The 22,125-nt window shown below is 32.0% G+C and overlaps 1 protein-coding gene across 47 annotated transcripts in view; it reads left to right on the plus strand.

The window, feature by feature from the left end:
* Positions 1-22,125, plus strand: part of LOC118199817 (uncharacterized) — a 458,327-nt gene that overhangs the window by 215,765 nt on the left and 220,437 nt on the right. Inside the window, exon 1 of one of the 47 annotated variants that reach the window (XR_015042635.1) lies at positions 208-1,102. The exons of 42 other annotated variants lie outside the window; for them this stretch is intronic. Coding sequence is in view for 1 of the 5 variants with exons in the window: in XM_085822154.1 (XP_085678280.1) it covers positions 1,068-1,102 (35 nt within the window). In the remaining 4 variants the exon portion in view is untranslated. Of the gene's footprint in view, positions 1-207; positions 1,103-22,125 lie in introns of those variants that run through there. 4 more of the 47 variants (XR_015042678.1, XR_015042666.1, XR_015042665.1 and 1 more) reach the window with 4 other exon arrangements.

Below are 22,125 nucleotides of genomic sequence, written 5' to 3' on the forward strand. Positions count from 1 at the left end.
CTCATTAAGTCCTAAATGCATGTCAGCATTGTCAAGAAACTAGTCTACATAAATGATGTATGTTTTTTAACTAAGAGAATGCATTTGAGATCGAGAGTTATAAGATTCTCCACAAACAGAAAGCCTCGATTATATTTCTTTTCAAGGAAAAACTGTTACTTATTATATTACGCAGTTAATCTCGTGGGGGGGGACGTTGGGAAAATATCATGATTTAGGCGGTTAACTGAAAACTTTTCGCCTTCTTCCTCTGGCCCAGCTGAAAGTTTGAACAGAAAACCATATAATCACCCCTCTACCTATCAGATCTGTTTAAAGCTTAATAACTAATTTTAAGGAATTGATGAATTAGTATGGTTTATAAATTTAGTTCTTCAAGATAAAAGTAATATATTGCCGGTTTTTTTTCCTCTGCCGTCTGTTTAGGTACGTTACTCACCTTCCGGTTTCGAAGTAGCTTTCAAAGTAGCTTTCTAGCTTTCGAAGACATCGAAACTGATTTTCCAATCCAAAATCGTGAAGACTGAAAAAAGCAGTTGCTGAAGTTGCCTCTTGGCAACTATAAGTTGAAGAAATGGCTGTTTAAAGCCAATAACTCTCCAACAGCGTGATCCTAACGAAAGATCGAATTTCTAAATTTCGTATTTAATGTTCGAAAGGCAGGTGCTTCTTTGATATCTCTCGGCCCCTCCCCTAAATCATGTACCCAGAAACCCCCTGACTCATCAGTGAGGATGAAAAAAAGAAAATATAAGAAACTTCTCCACCTTCCTCCATTCTCTTTTAACCTGATTCTATGCTCGTCAAGCTTTAGTATACACTGTACTGAAGCCGATGTTTCCATTTCCGGCAGAAGTGGGTATATTATTTGAGAATCTGCAACTTCTAGTTTAATTCTTGGCTTAGTGAACATTTATTAGAGGGGCCGGACAGTTTCATCTTCCTCTAATTGTGCCCTTTGTCCTTAATGCTATCGTCGGTAAGAAGTTTTTGACTTGTGGAATTAAGAGTTCTGCTGACAGCTGAGTCAACCTCATCACTTCGTAGAGCCGACTCTTTGGTTTAAAATGAATTTGTCTTTTTTACAGGTTTTTTTGCAAAGGTAAGATCCGAAATTATTCTTTTATAGCAATAGGATGAGTAAAGAATAACTGGTTGAACTAATTTGGATGTTTTGATTCTCCCGTCTAATTAACTGCGAAGTCTAAATAAAAATAATTCTGATCTGAAATTATCTTTAAATTTCTTATCGCATTAGTGGTATTTGTGATGGAATTGAACAAGGAGTCCTTATAGGAAATTGAGGACATTTGTTCATGTTTATTGAAAAATTAAAGTTTAATTTTTGGGGATATTTATTATTTTTCTATTGTAATAAGTATGTGTGAAAGCAAATTTAAATTTTTTATTTTGGGAAATATTTTATCTGTAATTATTTGCGATAATAATTGATGATCACGAAAAACGAAAATCATGGACCGCGTTATTTTGAATATGAAGTTTCCCCCCCCCCGACTCTTAAATCTTCTAGAAACCATGCCCAGAATTATGGAGGCTAGCATTAAAAAAATACAAAAAAAAAAAAAAAAAAAAAGCAATAAGGAAATTTGTCGTATACTTCTTAATTTTTCTATTAAATGAAAACCGATTTACTTAATTATTCAAAACAAGATCATCAGACTGCTTACTTATTTTATATCAAAACTCCTTCAACACATTAGACTAAAATTTATGGAGTCGTTTTATATTCATAAGAATTTCTTGTGTTGTAGAAAGTCTTTTTTAAAAGCACTTTTAAAAATGCAAACTGATTTTAAGTGTAAAAGCGTCTTAATAATAAGGTAACTGAGAGCTTATATGACATATGATATTGTGTATTTAACTGCATGTTTTTATTACGAGTATAAAAGAGCTTCTGCTTTATTATTGTACACAGAAAGAATAGCCTTGCCCAGATCATAAAGACTGGATTAGCTTGGTTAAAGCATGCTAGGGCTATTTGTTTGGGAGGAGAGATGCCTTCGTGGAAGATGATCTAACAGAATATAAAGCATTATAGGTATTGTCCCTATGATTTCTTTTCATATAACGATTAGCCTACCATACTGAGACACTGACTATCCCGTACTCAACTCTGGGTAAAACTTATTATTTTCAAGCATTTTTCATTCCTGAAATCATCCTTGCCCTTTACAAAACAGAGGGGATGAACTGCAAAGAATTTTTGAATTTTGTTATCCATTTATTTCTCTACAGCTTTGATTTAATTACAAAAGGTTTAGTGAATCTAAATTCAATATCGTCCTTAGAGTATCATTAACGTATTTTTAAAAACTCTAGACATGTTTTTCACTTAAATAAAATTTCTTTTTTTTTTTTACTTAAAGCGGATTTTTTTCGTCAGGAATATTTTAGTGCTGCATTTATAGAAATGCATTGGGTTTATCTAAAATAGTTATGAGCATCTGAATACTGTAATTAATTTTACATCGTGCTCTTGAAATGGTCAGTTTGAATTAGAAGACTGAGCTAGTGAAATTGTCCGTGGAAACCATTAAGTAGTTTCGGACGATAAGCACGGAAACCATTTCCGTGCTTATCGTCCGAAGCACGATAAGCACGGAAAACACGGTTTTCGAAGCACGAATAAATCAATTTTGCCTTCATCGGGACTCAAAACATGAATATTCCACTTGCCAGTTGGACGTGCTACCATTTACACTGTTGCAGCACTTTTGGAAGAGGACTGCAATTCTTCTTCTTCTTTTTCTTTCTTTCTTTTTTTTTCCTTCTCTCCTACTTAAGGTGAGGATGGCGAAGAGGCAGAATATCCATTCGACCAAATCCACATATTAATCGTCTTACACATTCCATTTCTGGCGCCGTTTAAGAGACCATAAAGATTTTTCGAAGTTATGGAAAATGATAAATATACCCTTGCTTTGTTTCGAACCATGGATCTTCCTGCTGTCAGCTGAACGTACTACTGCTTACACCAAAAGAGCACACATGGAGGAATGCGATAATTTCTTATAATTGCTTTATTACCCATTACTGTTGAAATGAATTATTTTCTAATTATTTACGTAATACGATATAATAACATACCTATTTGAAAAGCAGTGAGGAATGTACAGAAAATTCGGAATGTACCATTTTTAGTACCGGAATCCATGATTTACTAAAAATTTCTGCATCGTAAAAAAACTTAAAGTAGGCTTCGGCAACCTTTTTTAGCTACGGGTCAAAATCAACCAAAATGTGTGCATTTAAAAGACGTTCGGGTCAATGGTATTTTCTTTTTAGAACAAACAGTCCTTTCTGGATGAATTATAAGATTAACTTTATTGAAAAAATAATTTCTATACGCTTTTTACTTTACACATAAAAATTATAATTATTATTATTATGAAAACAAACATAATTGAATTAACTTTATTTTTCTTTTCGATATGAAGATTCCTCGATGATGAACTTGTGGAGTCAGTTTAATCAAATTTAGCTTATGATTAGTCGTCTTAAGACGAATTCATGTGTCTGAATTTTCGGTAGCATTCCATTAAAATAAATTTCATAAATTCATTTCCATTTAAAATAAATTTCATGTTGTGGATCGGCGTTGCCAAACATCAGTTTTTCCTTGATATTATGTTACAACTGTTACCATTTAAAAATAAAAATGCATGTTCGTTTCTGCGACTCTGTAATCAAACAAATATTATTCTTTTTATTTATTTTCGGTTTATTATTTTTTTAAGTATCTTTCAAGTGTTCGTTTCATATGTATGTTTTATAATTGATTCCTATACATTATACTTTATTTTCGAAACTCAAATGGGTCACTTGAAATTATGAAATGGATTGCTCGGGGACTCACAGGTCATGGTTTGCCGAGTTTTTTGCCTTAACACTTGCATCCCAGCGTACTTGGATAATGGAACTACAAGGTATTTAATTTTGTAAAGTACAGAGTACTCAATATTATAGACTAAGTGCACAATATATTTAATATTATAGACTAATTATGCAATATATTCAATATTATTGACCAATAACAGCGATCACATATTAGAAGGGAATTGCCATTGTTTTCGACTGTGACTTACATGCTATGGTCTCCAGAGAATATTGAATTTTGAGAGGAACCTTCTGCTTTTTTAAGATGAGAAGTTGTTATTCAGGTGATGAGTATTATTGAATCTAATAACATTAATAAAACAGAAACGAGTAAATTTGCATTAAAAGAGTTATGCTTATTTTTGATTAGTTAGCATAATTTTTTATTCTATAATGCGTTCGATTAAAACTTTGTTGTTTTGTAAGCGCAGATGTGAATTAAAACACCTTCCGAAAAAAAGTATTGCGTTTTTTTTAATTGGTCAGACAGTTTCGACAAAGAACAAATAAATGAATTGCGTTTAATTGCGAAACTTATCCTTCGAAATAAGCTGCTGAAATCTGAGTTCCATTGCTTCTGATAATACTTATGCATGCATGTTAGCAAAATACAGCAGTTTTTCTGTTATATCTGATGAAAGTACACAAACAAGATACAGAAATGCAAATAAATGTTCGTAAAATTCTTTTGGAGATTATGTAATGGGAAAAGATGGTTAAACTGCAGCACTATGCAATTGAATATTCAACAGAACGGCTGAAAACATAGTGATAGGGTTATTACCTCAAAAACTAGATGATACCGTCATGTTTATTCTCTAGTTCAGTTCAGTCGAGGTTAATTTCCATGCAACTTCATCTGCAGCGATTGCCAGAGTTCAAGGACAACTTTGGAGTTTGCTCTGTACTTGCAGAATCTATTTTTGTTATTGATTAATGAAACTCACGAATAGCTAGTTGTATGTAAAAATGCATCATCTAGATTTGACTCAATGAGAAACATGGAATTAATGACCAAGCAGCGAGGCAAGTAGACGCAGAACATTGTTTTTAAAGGTTTTGTTAAAATGTTGTTCGTAATCTGTGCAGTTTTTTCTCCTTTAAAAAAAATATATTAATGAAACCTCTCTGAAACTGACCAGTATTTATGAAAACATAATCTAAAGTAATGATGTTGAAAATCAGCTCTCTAAAGACACTACATACGTATCTGTGGTTGGTCGCCCTAGGAAGGTTTCATTAATCTTCATAATTTTGCATTTGCTTCCAAGCTTCACTTTTCAGAAGTTATATTCCCCAAGGATATCGTCTTATCTGTGCCTTAAGGTAATCGTCATACAAAATAAAATTCTTTTGTTTAATTAATGAAAACTTTATCTACTTTTTTATTTAAATCCATAGATGGTAGGAAAAACACAGATGATCGATTATTTTTAAAAATGAGTAGTCTACCCGTGCTAGAATGAATAATATTTGTAAATTGGTTGACTCTTTCCAAAAGGAAAAGTACGGTACACTTTACTGCTTCTCAAAAAGCATAAAACAAAAATTCTGATTCATTGAACTGTATAATGAAAAAAGAAAAGTGATCTGTCCGTATCACAATGTTCATTTTGGGTTTGGTAACGGCAACGTAGATGCTACGATTATGGATATTGAAAAATTTTCAGACTGATGTTAATAATAGAAAAGATATAAACTTTTGACGAAATTGCATGAACTAAGAATTACTTGAACTTTTCCCTGTCTAGCGTAAGAAAAGCAAGTGTATGAAGTAAATGCGCAGAGCAAGAAAGTTTTTTATTTTCCCCCGTAATCCCCGTATCAGCTCTAAATGAGTTTTGTTGAAGGTGAAAAAAAAAATACGTAAGCCATTACTATGAAATTGAATAATCAGAAAAGTTTAAGAACGGATTTGGAATTTGTGGCAAAACCAATCGCATCGTTTGTTTTTAATTTTGAAAAGCATATTCGGATGAAAATGGTTGCATTATTATATGTATTATTAGTAATCGAAAAAGAAAATGTAAAGCGAACTGGTAATTAGACGAACTGGTAATTGACATTTATAATCCATGTTTTTGTAACTTCCTGATATATATATATATATATATATTTCCGTCCACCTTTTTTTTCATGTGAGTTAACTTTTCACATTACACAACGGTCAGATTAATTAATTTTTTTCGTGCAATAGCAAGTCTTCCAGCACTAAAATTTGGAAATTTTATCGCGCTTATACAGTTTTTCCAGTTTTACCAGGCAAATTTCTTATTGTCTATGTAGTACTATGTTGCAGCATTTCATGGAGCTACAGCTCCTGGTAACTTTTTAGCAATGTTCCTACCTACTACTATTATTAGTAATCATTATATGTTTTGTAAATATCATAAATTTATTTTGTTTAAAAAAATTAATTTATAACTCTATCCAGTTCATTTACCTCCATTTACCAGTTCATTACTAGTATTCCTGTAAAACAAGAAATATTCCTGTAAAACAAGAAGTATCTAGAATGCAAGGGAAAAAAAGTCTTCCTTCAATAGCTTCTTACAATGCAACAGAGAAGAATCCTTTCTTTGCAATGAAGTTTTTATTTAAATATAAGAATTACCTCGAGATAAGGAATTCTTGTTTAAATAAAAGAATTCCGCACATAACTGTGATTATCTACTGTACGTAATACGGGAGCTGCAGCATTTCGCAATGTTGTGTAGAAATACATAACTTTTTAAGTATATGATATGAAATTTTAAGTATTTGATATGCATTTATCTAGCATTCTATAACGCATATTGTATTTATAATATTTTATAGTCCCATAAGCATTTCTCTTCAAAACACGCCGAAATAAATACTTGAACATCATTTTTGAACTTCTTCACAAGCTATTCTTTATTAACGAATACGATTTTAAAGGAAATTTTAAAAAAACTTTCGTTTAATAAGTCGAGGGTAGGTGCAAACTTACAAAATTTTAGCATGAAAAGAGCAATTCATACAATACGAATATAGCAGTTATTAACATTTAGAAACAGTCACACTAAATGTCCTAAAATTCATTGCGTTTCCTTAAAAAGCAGCCACGCCGAGCTTTCGAGATGCATTTTACTCCTAGGAACATGATTTGTTCTTTCAAGGTATATCCCTCTTCCTAGAAGGCACAGCAAGTTTAGATCAAACGTTCATTGTAAATGATCTAGTCCAAGACTTTGTTCTGTTGACAACGTACACTCTTCCATAGACCTTCGTACTAATATTAAGTTCAGTACCTATATTGTAGCTTCTCATCACATTGCAACACGGTTATCATATTTAGAATTACGCCTTACCAATATTGTAGCTTCTCATCACATTGCAACACGGTTATCATATTTAGAATTACGCCTGTCCCATATAGTAGCAAATGAAAATAAATGAGGAACGCAACATTTATTATTAAAAAAAATAAAATAAAAAATATATATATAAAATATTGCCCCTAATTTTTATTTTGAGCTTTTCAGATAGTTTCTGGATTTTTCAATAATTTCGTTATTGCATTTTAAACTTGTAGGTAGGATACTTGGTTGCAAAGTTGTGGTTTTTTTTTTTTTTTTTTTTTTTTTACAGAGGGAATTGTACGCGCTCTTTCTCATTCTTTTGTTTAGAAATGGTTTGATGGTGCTTGAAACTCGTTTTTCGGATTTTCCTTTATTCAAAAGTCCGCATAATATAAATTTGGGAACTTCGATGCCATGAAATGCTGAGATCATCCTGTTGCACTTAAATTCTTTTGTAGCTGACATAATTGCACCTATCTACAACTTTTCGTTTTTCTTTCGATGCATCAAGAACTGGGCTATCACAACTCGATCTTTGCTTGGAAACTCTCTTTCTTCATCTTACTTTTACAACAAGTTGATATTCAACTGAAATAAAACAATTGATTTCGATCAGTGGATTAAATTAGAAAGACAGTTATAATTCGTAATAATTAGGTTAACCTAAAAATTGAGTGAATGTCAAAACAAATGACAGATGTCATGGAACATTGATTTTGGTTAAAGGCTTTGCGATTTTACACTACAACATTACGTACAGCTGCATTCGGCAATAATTCCAGTTTAAATATTCTTTAGCCACTACTATTATAAGACAGAGGAAGTAAATTCACTCTTGGCTTGACCACATAGAGAAATTCGCCAAACTACTGTAAACTGAAACTGTAAAAATTGATGCCTTTCTGGCTAAGAAAGGGAGATAGAGGAGAAAAAAATTTCTTCTAAAAAAAGATCTGTTTGTAGATGAGATACTCAAGAACTTAATCCGTAGTTCTACGTATAGGAAAAAATTTTGATATGCAATGAATTTTTATACTTAACCATGTCAAATTTTAGTTTCTATCATTCATATAGTTCAGTAATTTAACAAAGGATCTTTAATATAACTTGTGTTTGAATTACAAATATGAGCTCCAAATTATTGATTAAGAGTTTCATATGGAAGACTTTAGAGTTTGGGAACTACTGAACTCTGTTGAGTGCAGAGCAATGAGCAGCAAAATTAAAATGGTTAAAATTATAACCAAGCCTCTTAACGTTCTGTCACATTATAAGCTTAAAGTAAAATTATAATCTTATTTTGTAAAGATCTGAGGTTTTAAAAGCTATTATTGAAATTATAACTTAAGCTGATATGTTATTAAATTTCTGTCATCTTACAATGCTCTTATAAAATTATGACATTTCTAAGACAGGCAAGCATATTTACAGATGACTTGGGTTAAATATGGAGATAGTTACCTAAGAAAGATAATATTCAAAACTCATGTTTATGTTCTCAGAAATACTGGTCACTTTGAGAAGGCGTTTCCACAACAGAACTCAGTGGATACACAGCTTATAAAATTTATCGAAATTATAAACGCCATGCAAAGCTTTATTAAACCCCTGAGGCTACTCACAAAATATTATTGAAAATGTAACCGTCTTACAAAACATTTGTAAATTTATAACACAAATTTGCACATTCAAGACTGATTTTCCTGCAGTACGCTTCAAAGACTCGTATCTAATTCACGTGTCTATTGAGAGCAGACGAATATAATAATATTATTATTTAGCCATTGCTTCAAAATATACTGTAGTGCAATTATCCTATTTTTTAATTAATTTTGTCAAAAATGCATAAATATTCTAAAGAAATTGGAGTGTGTTAAAATCCATTTTTTGCAACCCGATAACCAACTTAAAGCTTGATATGAAATCTCTTTCAACTCGAATTGAATTAGAGAATCATTTAACTTTCTGTAATATTAAATTGTGGAATAATCTATCCAAAATCCTTTATTATCCTCAGTTGCAATTCATATAAATGGAGAGAAGCTTGAAAATCACGAATTTATAGCTATAATAGAGGCTTTCTATGTATTGTATCCTTATCTCTGAGTCCGTTCATTTATCCATCATTTTAAAATGACAATCACAATCCATGATAGCAATTGGGAAACCAAAGTAAACTGTAGAGCGGCGATGCATTATTGTGCAACATAGCATTTAAATACATTTTCATAACAGGATCTCCTCTCGCGCAAAGCAGACTCGCAGTGCTTTTATATACAAATGAAGAGTAAGTGAAAGACCTCATCTCAGAGCTATTTCAAATATTGTTGAATTTACGAGCATACAACGCACTTTAATGAAGTCGGCGGCAGGAAACAGGTGTTACAATTCAGCCATATTTCCCTCTTTACCTCGCGACAAAAGATTTTAATAAGAGGATCCGGTCCATTTAAATTAATATGAATAATTTTCCAAATCTGGGAGAGTTTGTTATTAAAGGAGCAACATTTCCAAGACTGCATTCTTTGAGCGTCAGTTTGTAAGAATTAAATGTGAATGCAGAGCATTTGTTATTGGAGTGAAAGCGTTCACATTTTGTTATTTTATTGAATGACTTTGGAAACAGAAAAAGACTCCGTTATTTGACTGAAAAGATTTGAAGTTGTTCTTAACGCATTATTAGGTGAAAGCGTTCATTTAATTTATATGATAGTTGTTCAGAAAATGTTTCGAGGTTAATTTTATTGCGGATGCATAAAATACTTGATTTTCTAAAATATCCATTCTTTCTAAATTGATGTATTTGCCATCAGTAGCATCTAATGAAATAAAGCATCAAAGCATTCTTCTAAATTGTTTTCGTGTCATATGTAGAAGCTACTATCCTCTTTTTTTTTTTTTTTTTTTTTTTTTTTTTTTTTTTTTTTCGTTTTCTGTTGTTTATTGAATTCTTGAAACATTTTAAGTGCATAGTAGCCAACAATCTGAAGAAGAGATTAGTTTATTTATTATAGCAGTGTCCTCGAACGATCCACTTTAGGAGGTTTGCCACATCTGCTGAATTATCATTATGATTCTTCCTTATTCTGCCAGTGGTGGGTCTTTAACAGTCTGTAATACGTGAAAAGCAATTGTTGAAATATTTCAAACATTTCCTTTTCTTACATTGGTATAGAATACGGTTTAATAAACTGATCGAGTTTCCTTCGATTCTTTTCGGCTAAAATAGGAAGGAATACGCTGCTAATTTCTGTGTGTGTGTGTGTTTTTCGGGGGGAGAATTATCTGTAAGAATGCGTGTTCGGGCGTTATGTAAATGATCTAGAAATTAAAAGTTACATGCAAACTCTATTGTATGCTCTTAAAATTTCTGTAATTATGATGAAGCATTCGAACATGCCTGTTAATGGGAGCGATGCGTTTATGGAAATTGACGTTTGCATTACATGATGACAACAACGAAAACCCATGCAACATTTATTGAGTTACCTAAATAGTGTAACTAAGAAATAGTTAAATGACATTGGACAATGAGAGACCTTACTGTTAAAGTACCATTGGATTATCTACATTTTTAGAAGCTGATCTACAGTATTAAGAAAAGAAATGCTATTTATATTTTATTATTATTTTTCAATACTGACATAAAAGATAATGACCGAAAATTATGAATTCCAGGTCTAATTACCAAACCTCTCGAACCACAAAATTCAGGCGGTTTTAGAGCCTGAAATATTCGAGAGCTCAAAATCATCCTATAATGCTCGTCATTAAAACGAACTAGGTATTTGGAGACACCAAATGCTGTATCCAGGTTCTCCAAACTGCCATAATCTGTCCTGTATGAATTGCTGTTCATTAGTCATGGTTATCTATGCATATATTTTTCGAAATAATAATTGGCAAGTATGTAATAAAATATTCCAACAAGGGAGAAACTGTCAAGGCATAAGAAAAGTCTTTAAACTGTGAAGGACTGTAAATATTTAAGTCAGTAATGAAATTTAACAATTTGGGAACGTAGGAAGTGTAGATGAAATATTAGAGGAACGATTTACAAGTACTTAGAAGTTCTATCGTGTATTAATAACAGTTTATGAGGACTATGAATTTTTAGGCATTTTATTTACGAGCATGTTCTTCGTAAATATTTTCAGCATCAGCATCAGATTTTTATCTAAAAAAAAAAGTGTTCTAAGCTGCCTTATAAGGAAGGTCAAATATAAAGTTTTGTATATGAGAAAGCTTCACAAGAGCTGATATTTTCAATTAATCTTACTCTAGTAATACATATCGTTAGTTATGACTGCCAATAAGAGAAAATATACTATTATGCAACTTAAGAAACAGTCAAAATGCTGAGACGTTAGATTACATTCAAGCGTAATGAATCAAAGTGGAACAAATTTTTTAACAAGCGTTGAAAGTATTGCAAAAATCTTTTTCAGACTTTAAGCGTATGAAACGCATTCATAAGCGAAGATAATCCAAAACTCCAAAACATAAATTGGTATGAAAGTCGATAAAAAAAATTTAGCATTTTTTCATTCGAAACAACATTTTTTCTTCCCAATAAATATTCATTAACTCATTAACAAATATGATATGACAACATAACATAACTCCATCTTAAACAAATTTTTTTGTGTGTGTATGTGTGTGTGTGCATACACGTCATATTTAAGAACAGTTAAGTGTAAAAATGTATAACTAAGTGTAATTTTTTTAAAAATTTTATTGTTTCAATTTAGTTTTTCACTTGTGTTCATTCTAACATTTTAACAACAATAATTTTGGCCACATGCTTTTGACAGTTTTTACAGTTCTCAAAGAAATCCCGGATTGTATTAATTTATTTTTTTTTATTATATGTATATATAAGTGTGCAAATGAAAAAAGAATATTAAAAATAATGAAAATACGAAACCTTGTATGATAACAGTAACTGAAATTTATCAAACTCTGTAAAACATTATTTGTCTTGAAGGTAATGTTATAAATAATGCAGTTTGAGTGTAAAAAAGAGAGAACCGCTATGCTAGACAGACAAGCGACATATACAGGGGTTGGACAAAAATATGGAAACACCTTTAAGAAAACATGTTTCTTTTCTTAATATGGTGTAGGAAACCCGTTGGCATCCAAGACAGCTTGCAGTCTTCTCGGAATGGATAAATACAGCCTGTATGTTTGCCAAGGGAATATTATACCATTCTTCCTGCAAAACGGTGGCAAGTTCAGATAACGATGTTGGCGTTGGATAACGAAAACGCACTTTCCGTTCCAATGTAGACCAGAAAGGTTCGATAATATTCAGGTCTGGTGACTGTGGTGGCCAGGGGAGATGGGACAACTCATCCTCGTGCTCAGAAAACCAGTCCTGGACAATGTCAGCTGTGTGAACAGGGGCTTTGTCGTCTTGGAAGACACCATCACCATCGGGGAACAAAGTTTGTACCATGGGATGAACTTGATTGGCCAAAATGTTCACATAAGTCTTGGCAGTCATGTGCCCTGACACAGTTATCATGGGGCTAGCAGAGAACCATGATATGGCTGGCCAAACCATAACAGAACCCCCGCCATGTTTCACTCTTGGCAACAAGCAGTCTGTATTATAGGCTTGAGATGGCATTCTCCAGACGTAAACTCGGCCAGAAGTGGGAAACAATGTTAAAGAAGACTCGTCAGACCATATTACTCGCTTCCACTGCTCTATAGTCCAGGCTTTATGACTTAAACACCACCTTTTCCTGTTACGGGCATTAGCATCACTGATGAGTGGCTTCTCAATTGCAGCACGGCCAGCAATTCCCTGTTTATGAAGCTCCCTTCTAATTGTTTTGGTACTCACAGGGTTCGGTAACACAACATTCATTTCAGCAGTAACTTTTGCAGCTGTGGTCTTCTTATTTTTCGTCAAAATTGCCCTTAATGATCGTCTGTCATGATCACTCAGGACACACTTCCGTCCGCGCTGTGATTTAGCAGATGATGTTTTTCCGCTTTTCAAATATGCGGAATAAATCTTCGATACAGTACCTCTTGAAACACTAAACACCTCGGCTACCTTGCTTACGGAAGCACCTACCATACGTGCTCCAACAATTTGCCCGCGTTCGAAGTCTGTTAACTCTGACATAATGCAACGACAACCTCACATAACAGTACCCCGACAACAACTGAACTGTTTAGCACATTTACGAAGTTGTATAGGTGGCGTCAGTAGTCAAAAACGCTAGAATTCATTAAAATCAATCTTTCTTTTCAAACATGCATTTCACAAGGTGTTTCCATATTTTTGTCCATCCACTGTATATTTTCTACCTTGTGTGAGCTCTTGGAGTCTGACCTTGTGAAATGATTTGGATCATTATGCTTCCTGATCACATTTATATGACTTAAGTTATTGTAACTGATTTTCAGCGATAATTTTCTAATCACTGTAATGTTAAAATACCACCTTTTTTGGGAATGTTTCTCCTTCTGCGTTGCCTGCTTAATGCAAGAAATTGTCTTTCTAGTTCCTTCTACAGTGTTATTTATTTATTCCTCTACGACATTCTAATCTGATTAAGAAGGCGGCTATGATTGGGAATAATGAATGCGTAGTTTATTAAGTTCATTTTCGTATCTGAATTCTGTACTGATTCATTAAAGGAAACGTATATTTACAATAGGGATTCCTCCCCAAAGCAGAAATTAATTTTTATATTGTATTTTCCTTTAGGTGTTTCACACGTGATATACAGCTTTCTCCATATCTTGGTTTCTTTAGTTGTATTTATCAGATGCACATAAAAATTGTATTACTGTTTTAGTACAAATAATACCTACTTACGTAAAACTAATATTTACATTGAAAGAATGTCATTCATTTACACTCTTAGCCATAGTACTTGTTGATTCTTTTGCTTTACCTGCTGTCCCAAGATATTCGGCTCTCTTTTTTCTTTTTTCGTAGCTGTGTTCTCTTCTGCGCACAGAAGTTGTACGTCATGATGTACAGTTTTAGCTTCCGCAATTTTCAGCTGCAGTGCATCATGTCTTAAATATATCTCTGCTTATACCTTTAAAATGCAGGTTGAATTTAATAATGAAAATATTCTAGTAGTACCTATCATTTTACAGTTCTTGGTCAGTATTCTTACAGTACTAACGATAAAGACTATGCATTTTACTTTTAGTTAATTCAAACGATACATTTTAATTAAAATTAATTCTTGTTATGAAAACATATCTTGCTTGCTTATGGTTTGGAAGAACAGAAGTATACTATACCCAAATATAGTATTGTTGTTTAGGATGAAAATTTTTAAATTGTACTTAAAGCAGTGAAAATTTATACATTTGAACTTAAAGTCATTTTGAAGCCAATTTTCAAGAAAAACAGAAATGTAGAGATTAACAACTTGTATTCTGAATTCTCGATATGTAAACTAGATGTGAATTATAGTTTCCGAATTACAAATAAAATCCTTTGTAATAAAACAAAGTCCTTTTAAATAAAATTTTTAAAAAAATTAAAGGATAATATTGGGAGCTGGGAGCAATGTGTTGCTACAGAATTATATTATTACGATTAGCTATTATCTTTAATGCAAAAGATAATATACAAGTAAGAAAGAAAATTCTGTAACAGAAAGTACATTATATATGGCATTAGAACTTTTTTTGATCTACAGTAAATATATAAGCATTAATAAAAGTTGTAATTTAGAAAAATTATTACATATTATTTTTAAACAGCTCATTTTGATAAACCGCGTAATGTTATAATTTGTCTAACTAATGTTTTGCGTAGCAACGACATCATTTCTTTGTCTATGCATCATACATATGTATACGCGCATGCATTGTACATCCTTAAAATTTAATTCCTTAAGAAAAATGTTTAAAAAATTTTAAAACGAAAAAAGTTTCAATAAAAGGCATTTTTTATTCTAATTCTTCAAAATAATTTCAATACAAAACAGCTTTTAGTCTAATTCTTTCCTAAAAGTTAGTAATTATTTTTTCATTTGTATTGTGTGTGTATCTGCATATTTCGAAACTCTTGTTCCCTTGTATCTTGAGCCTATATTGTAATTTTAATTTAGATTGAAAAATCACTATTTGTTTTCAAGTATTAATTATAAATTATTTATTTAATTTTTATGATTTTACTTGAGCAAAAGTAAAGGGTCTACAAAAAAGAAATACCAAGTTGTATGAACATAATGAAATCAAGTGTTTAATAAAAAAATGAATACTTTTTCTGTTATATTTGATAGCAGTACTATTGAGAATTAATATTCACCTTTATTTCAAAACCAAATATTGTACCAAAATAAATTATGCCTAAACAAAAGAGTAAATTCCGTGAAGGACTATAAATCAAATTCTGAGTTCTCAAAATAGTTGAATATGCCATTGACGTCTGTCTGCTAAATAAATTTTCAAACACATACTTTGTCGAAAATTTCATAACTTGAAAATAATAAATCACTGCTAAAACGAATTCGATATTCACTCTAAGTGGGCACAATAAGAAAACTAAGAAAAAGTAAATTGTATTTGCTTTACTACTACAAGCTATTGCTTGACATACAATTTTCCTTTACCTACTTCCATTCTTCACTTCTTCATGTTCATTTTATTAATTTGTTCTGTCAATTTTTTTTTTTTTTTTTTTTTTTAATTTATTCTATTTTGACCTTTTTGGGCTTGGTACTTAAAATGCATAGTTGATTTGGAGTAACTGTTGACTACACAATGAAATTCCTAATTTTTGGCTAAATTTGCACTATTATAACAAGAGTTATATTCATTTCATTACTTTGATTATATATATATATATATAGTTAAATTCAATATATATATATATATATATATATATATGGATGTAAAGTAGAAATTAAAATACGGTTTGATTTGTTAGTAATAAAAATTCATCATATAATCCAGCCCACCCCCCTTTTTGTCTCTTAGGCGTCCTGTTTTCTATACGTCAGACTATGGTAACCTTTATATTTTCACAAATTTTTACGTATTCAAAAACAAGCGCAAAATTCCAAATTCCTTTACGCACTGGAGAATATTAAGCATTTCAACTCCGCCTCTTCTCTCATAAACCCCTCCATTTCCCTGCGTACATTACTCTCAAATCTCCCGTTAAGACCACCTCCCATTTTTTAATTTATTTAAAACTGTACCCAAAGAAAATAGGGAGTCGCGGCTCGCCCCACCCACTATCCGGAGACCAACACCTCCGCCTTACCGCTGCACTCGACGTGCGCAGCCGGCAACGCTCGAGGCACATGCGCCGTAGGGTTCATCGGCTTCACTACACATAACAGACGAGTGGGGTAGCAATAATTCAACGGAAGTTCGTTAGGTCGCGTCCCCGAGCAGATGCCGTGCTGCTGCCGGCCGGGTTGAACGCCTGATGGCCGTGACCCCGTGCCTACACGTTGGGGGGATAAAGGGTGGACAACTGCTGCACATTTACGTCGGCTTTTAAGGAGGATTTTTTTTTTACTTTTGCATATCAGTTTTAATGCAACACATACTACCAGCTCACCTCAGCTTCAGTTGCGTAGCTCATAAGACGTTCCTGTCTGTGTTTAAACAGATCAGTATTTAAACAAGCTTAAATATAGGTAGATGATCTTGTAGATGAAATAAATTCATCCAGTTGCACTGGTGAGGACACCCATAAGAAAGATTTTTTATCATTTATTGTTTAATTAACTTTTTTAGCACTTACTGTAAAACTGTGCTTATTATCTAAATGAAATTCATTTATTTATTTTAAACTTATTTCCTTTTATCTGTATTTTTTATTGATTTATTTGGTTAATTTTTATATATAAACCAAATAAATATATATGTGGGTTCCGCAATACGTAACATTCTCTTAATATGTATCAAATTAAAAATTTTTAAATGAATTTAAATCATGTATTAATTTATCTTTAAACTACGTTAAACAGAGATTGGATGCATTCTTTTATATCTACATTTAATAAACTTTAGACCGAGGGAAGTAAACTTACACGCTTCCTGTTCGTATAAATTGTTTTCAATACACCGTGTGGATGTCACTTGCAATAACTAATCGATTAATGGATCCACACTCCAATATAAATCCATATATACTTTTATACTTCCATATCATTAATAATACTCTGAACGGCCAATCTCCCAAAATAACTTCTGACATTATGAAATTAATGACATTTTCAAATAATATGTCATTATGTCCTTATAAAGAAGGCATAACTGAACTGACATCATCTTGTAGGTGTACTAAAACAACTGATGTCATTATGCAGGTGTATAAGAAAAATCAGTTGTTATAATGTTGCAAACTGTGCATTCAGTATTCATAATTCAATAAATAAATCTGTGCAGATTTATCAGTTCAAGTTTATTAGTCATTATTAGTATTATTAGTCAGATTTAGATTTATCGTTCAAAGAAACCAATTTTTAATATCTAAAATAATACTAGTACCTAAAATAAGTTAAAGCATGTTATTAAATCATATTAATTACACTAATATTTTAAGTTTTTTACTGATGTGTATACAAACAAGCATAACCCTATTTAATCAAACTGCTTTAAAGTATACCTCAAATGTTGATGCTATTATAATTGAGCGAATGATGTGTAAAACTATATGGGAATGGGATTAGATTATTCAGTCATGGGAAAGCACACGAGAGCTATCTGCCAAAAGGGAGGGATGCCTTCGTGGAGGACTTTCTAAGGGAAACTGGGTCGTATACACGTTACACATGGGGAAAACCACGAAAACGCCCATGCAGCCGTAAAACTATATGAAATATTTACATAAATATATATGGAATAACAAGATGCTAAACCAATTGAATACGTATGGTTGATGCAACATGATGCCAAATCAATTAAATATATATATGGAAACATTTTGGTGGCATTAATTGCAAAATAATGTATGACAAAAAGCAGCAATGAATTTTAGTGTACTATGATGGGAAATCAATTAAATGCATGTGGAAGGTTTAACGCGGTGGAAATTATTTAAATAAATATCGCTGGTGTAAAAGATTTGAAATCAGTTAAAGCGAATACGAAGGGCATAAGAAGATAGGAAATCGGTCTTAAGAAGATATATGAGATTCATCCAAACACAAAAATTGCAAAGACCATTACTAGATTGAGAACCTGCCATTTTAGAGGAATGAAAATTAATGAAGATGGTACCAGATCATATAGAACTCGTAGAAACTGCCCCGAAACGGAGCTTTCTTCAGAACACATCTTCACCTGTTTGGCAATATTTAAAGCTCTGCAAAGCTTGGGAGAATTTTCTTTCCAAGGAGAGATGAATAATGGAAAGATTGTGGAACTGGCAAAAGCTGTGATTTCCACCCATGGATCCATTTGACTTCGACACCAAGCAACCAACCAAATTCTTTAAGATGCAATGAATCGTTCTGTCTAAAACCTAAATAATAAAGAAAAGGAGCCTAAAAATGTTATGCAATTCGTTCCGACCTGGATGTGCCTTTTTCTGTGCCTCATTCGCTGCCAAGTGAAACTTGGTGGCTGCATTATGTACAGATTTACGAGTTTGGACCACTAAATGTGATTGCAAAATTATGGGTGTGCGCTAAGCAAGCGTACGATGAAAAGAAAAAAACAAATAAAGTTTCATTAAAAAAAGATAACAAATAAAATAATAATAATAAATATATATTAATTAAAAAAAACCCAGAGGAAGGAAGGTTTTCTATCTTAGAAAGCTATTTTTAAGGCAGGATACGATTCCTAAAGATGTACGTAACGTTAAGATGATTAGTTATGGTTCCAGCTAATTTAGTAGATTTTTAAAAATTTACTAAGCTTCTTGAGAATAAATAATAACAACTAGTCTCATCAATTAGTATATCGTCATCATCGGTCATCGGTTTTCATTTTAATTTTCAACTGTTGTAAAAAGGCTGTTCATATATAAATGTACTCCAAAAACCAAGCGTTTATTTTGCTTGCAAAATTCGTAACTGAGCTTATTTATTTTTTGACAAGTATGAATAAAAGTTAATCAAATCATATTCAATTCTCTGAATAATTTTTATAACACACTTTCAATTCATTAGCTCTCTTTAGAGATTTTCAGGTGAGTTATTCATGACCGTTTATAATGGAAATGAAAATAATATAACTCGGACATCAGTAACTTATCTTGAAATCTTTGCAACACTTTTTTTTTTTTTTTCAACAACTATATAATTGAAATGACTTCGGGGGCCACATGAAATTGTTAAGGGGGCCGCATACAGGCGGCAAGCCGTCAATAACATGTAATGAAACCACACGAAAAAGATTTAGATTTTTGCAGCTGTGATAGTGCCAATATATAATAGAGAAAGTTGAATAAATTATTCTTATCTTTTAGTATAACTATTAGCAGCTATAAATATAAATAAAGGGCAGTGACCTTACTTGGATCATCTCTGAAAGTTACCAGTATTTCTGAGACCTTAAATGAACATCGATAGAGAGCTTCATCTCAACGACAACCTCGACAGAGAGCTGAATTTTTTAAAAACAGTGGATAATCATCTTAGAAAAGTTCCGTTATGAAGTCAAAATATCTTTAGAGAGAAATAGCAAAAAACGTACATAGATAAAAAGATCCCATAATTATGGCAACATCTGAAGATTTCATTAAATAAATAATGCATTCACCTAGTGAAAATATTAATTAACATATTTATTTAATTGTGTATTTATAGATAAGCAAACAGAATAACAAATTAAATAGGTATTAACATATAAAACTGCGTGAGAATAAATGCATGCATTTCAAAGCATAAATGATATAATGTATGATGCATAAGCATGTTGGTGCGTTACTTATGCTAAACGCTCGTTTGCGTTGGGAACCCAATTTTTTTAATATTAATTATGCATCTGTACGTAAATAGGAAATTTATTTTAATAGATTTATTACAAATTGAGCTTAGAAGGATTTTCTTCTTATTTATAGATATTAAAATAAATTTTATTTATTCTAAAAACTTCCCATTTAAAAAAAAAAAAAAAAAAAAAAAAAAAAACTAAGCAGTTATATAAATTTAAGCAGGTATATAAATTTTGAATTTGAAATTTCTGAGAATAAAATGCTTAAAGGAGGTTTCAGGATTTTATTTACGTTTTTGGTTACATTTTATAGAAATACAACGTCTGTGTTTCTAAGATATACAAGCCACTATCGTAGCACCTAAGACATGAAGGTACTAGTTTTCCTCATTTTCATATCACGTTTACAATACAACTAACCTTAATCCAGACTACTTGAATTCAGATTCGTAAGTGGGTACACCTCCTACTTGAGAAAACATGAATACTGAGGCTTACCGACCTTAATTGTCCTGTTACATGAGGCCTTCTTCAGGACTCTATGAGACGCTCCTGTGTTCATGGAACAAGTATGCTGAAAATCAATTTCACGCCTGAAAAATTACTTCTCATGTAGGATGCTAAAGCTTTATTTATACATAGCACGCAGAGCGTGCATGTACTGAATTTTGTATGCCTGTAGGTGGGATAGGTCAATGAAGTTCATGTGATGCATCATATTTGGTTGACAAGCCTTACAGTTGTTATATACTAGTCTTGGGCTTATATTAAAGGGCCGCTTAGGAGGCGATTTCGTGATCCATTGAAATAGATTTATCTATCGATGTTCGCTTGAGAAACAACTTTTCAGCGTGTGGATGTATAAGCGCAGAAAATCATGTTCCTGGCTCTTTTATTTTTAATACATTGCTTTTAATTTTTATCGATCTGGAACGATTTTTTGATTAATTGCAACAACCATTAATCAAAAATAGACCTTTGTGTTATTTAATACGCTGCAAGTTGGAGTTTTCGATTTTCTACGACGAGATAGGAAAGAAATCATTACTTAATGCCTCCTTCCTGATTGTGTTAGGAACTCGTCTATGAAAAGTATGTTTTGCATAACTATTACATAATCTGTAATCCACAGACGGCTCTGCTGCTAACTTTTTCTGCTGTAAGGGAACTATTACAATATTTATGAGAAAAGTTATTTTAACGTAACAGCCAATGTAGGGTTTTTTTCACCCCTTCCGGGGGGAGTGTTATTGATTGATCTGGTGATTGTGTCAAAAAATGTTTTGTTTTTAATACAGCTGCTACCTGCCCTCAGGCTCCTAAGCAGTTACGTTAAAAGAACATATGAAAGGGTTAATTTTAGAATCGTACAAGAAAAACATTGCATGCGAAGTTACCGTTTGTTTGAGTATGGACATAATTCTTTCGTTAATAGCACATCTTCGTTAGTAGCGTCTCGTTTTATAAGGAAAAGTTAGTTCATGATTAAGCAATTTTAACTTGATTATGTTTATATTCTCGAAAATATTAAAATGTAACTAATGCAAATAGTTAATCGTAAATTAATTTAAAGTAATTATATTAAATCAAAATATTTCAAATAATTCAATGTACATTTAGAAACATTTAATATTGGCACAGCAAAGTGCGCATTAAACACTAATGATACATTGGCTTGTGTAATACCTTAAAAGTACATGATATAGTGAGTGAATGAGCCGTTAAGATGGCTTCCGACGACGGAGGTGAATGAAACGGTATTATATACCACCACAGAGAAGAAATCTAATTTAAAATGTTGAATATTTTACATGTACTAATAGCAGTTTCTATATTTTACATTCTTGTCCAAAGTTAGTTCATATTAATACACGTTCTGACTACCTGAAACAAAAGCTTAGATTTATAGTTCTTGCTGAATGAAATCAAGCTTTACTATTCTATGATTAAACGTACCAATAGTTTAGGCTTATGCAGTATCTTGAGATTTTCTCTATTTTACTATGGACTATTC

Source organism: Stegodyphus dumicola, chromosome 8 (genome assembly GCF_044657685.1).
Source record: "Stegodyphus dumicola isolate Sdum_Otavi_A_Nest chromosome 8, ASM4465768v1".
In the NCBI taxonomy this organism is placed as follows: Eukaryota; Metazoa; Arthropoda; class Arachnida; order Araneae; family Eresidae; genus Stegodyphus; species Stegodyphus dumicola.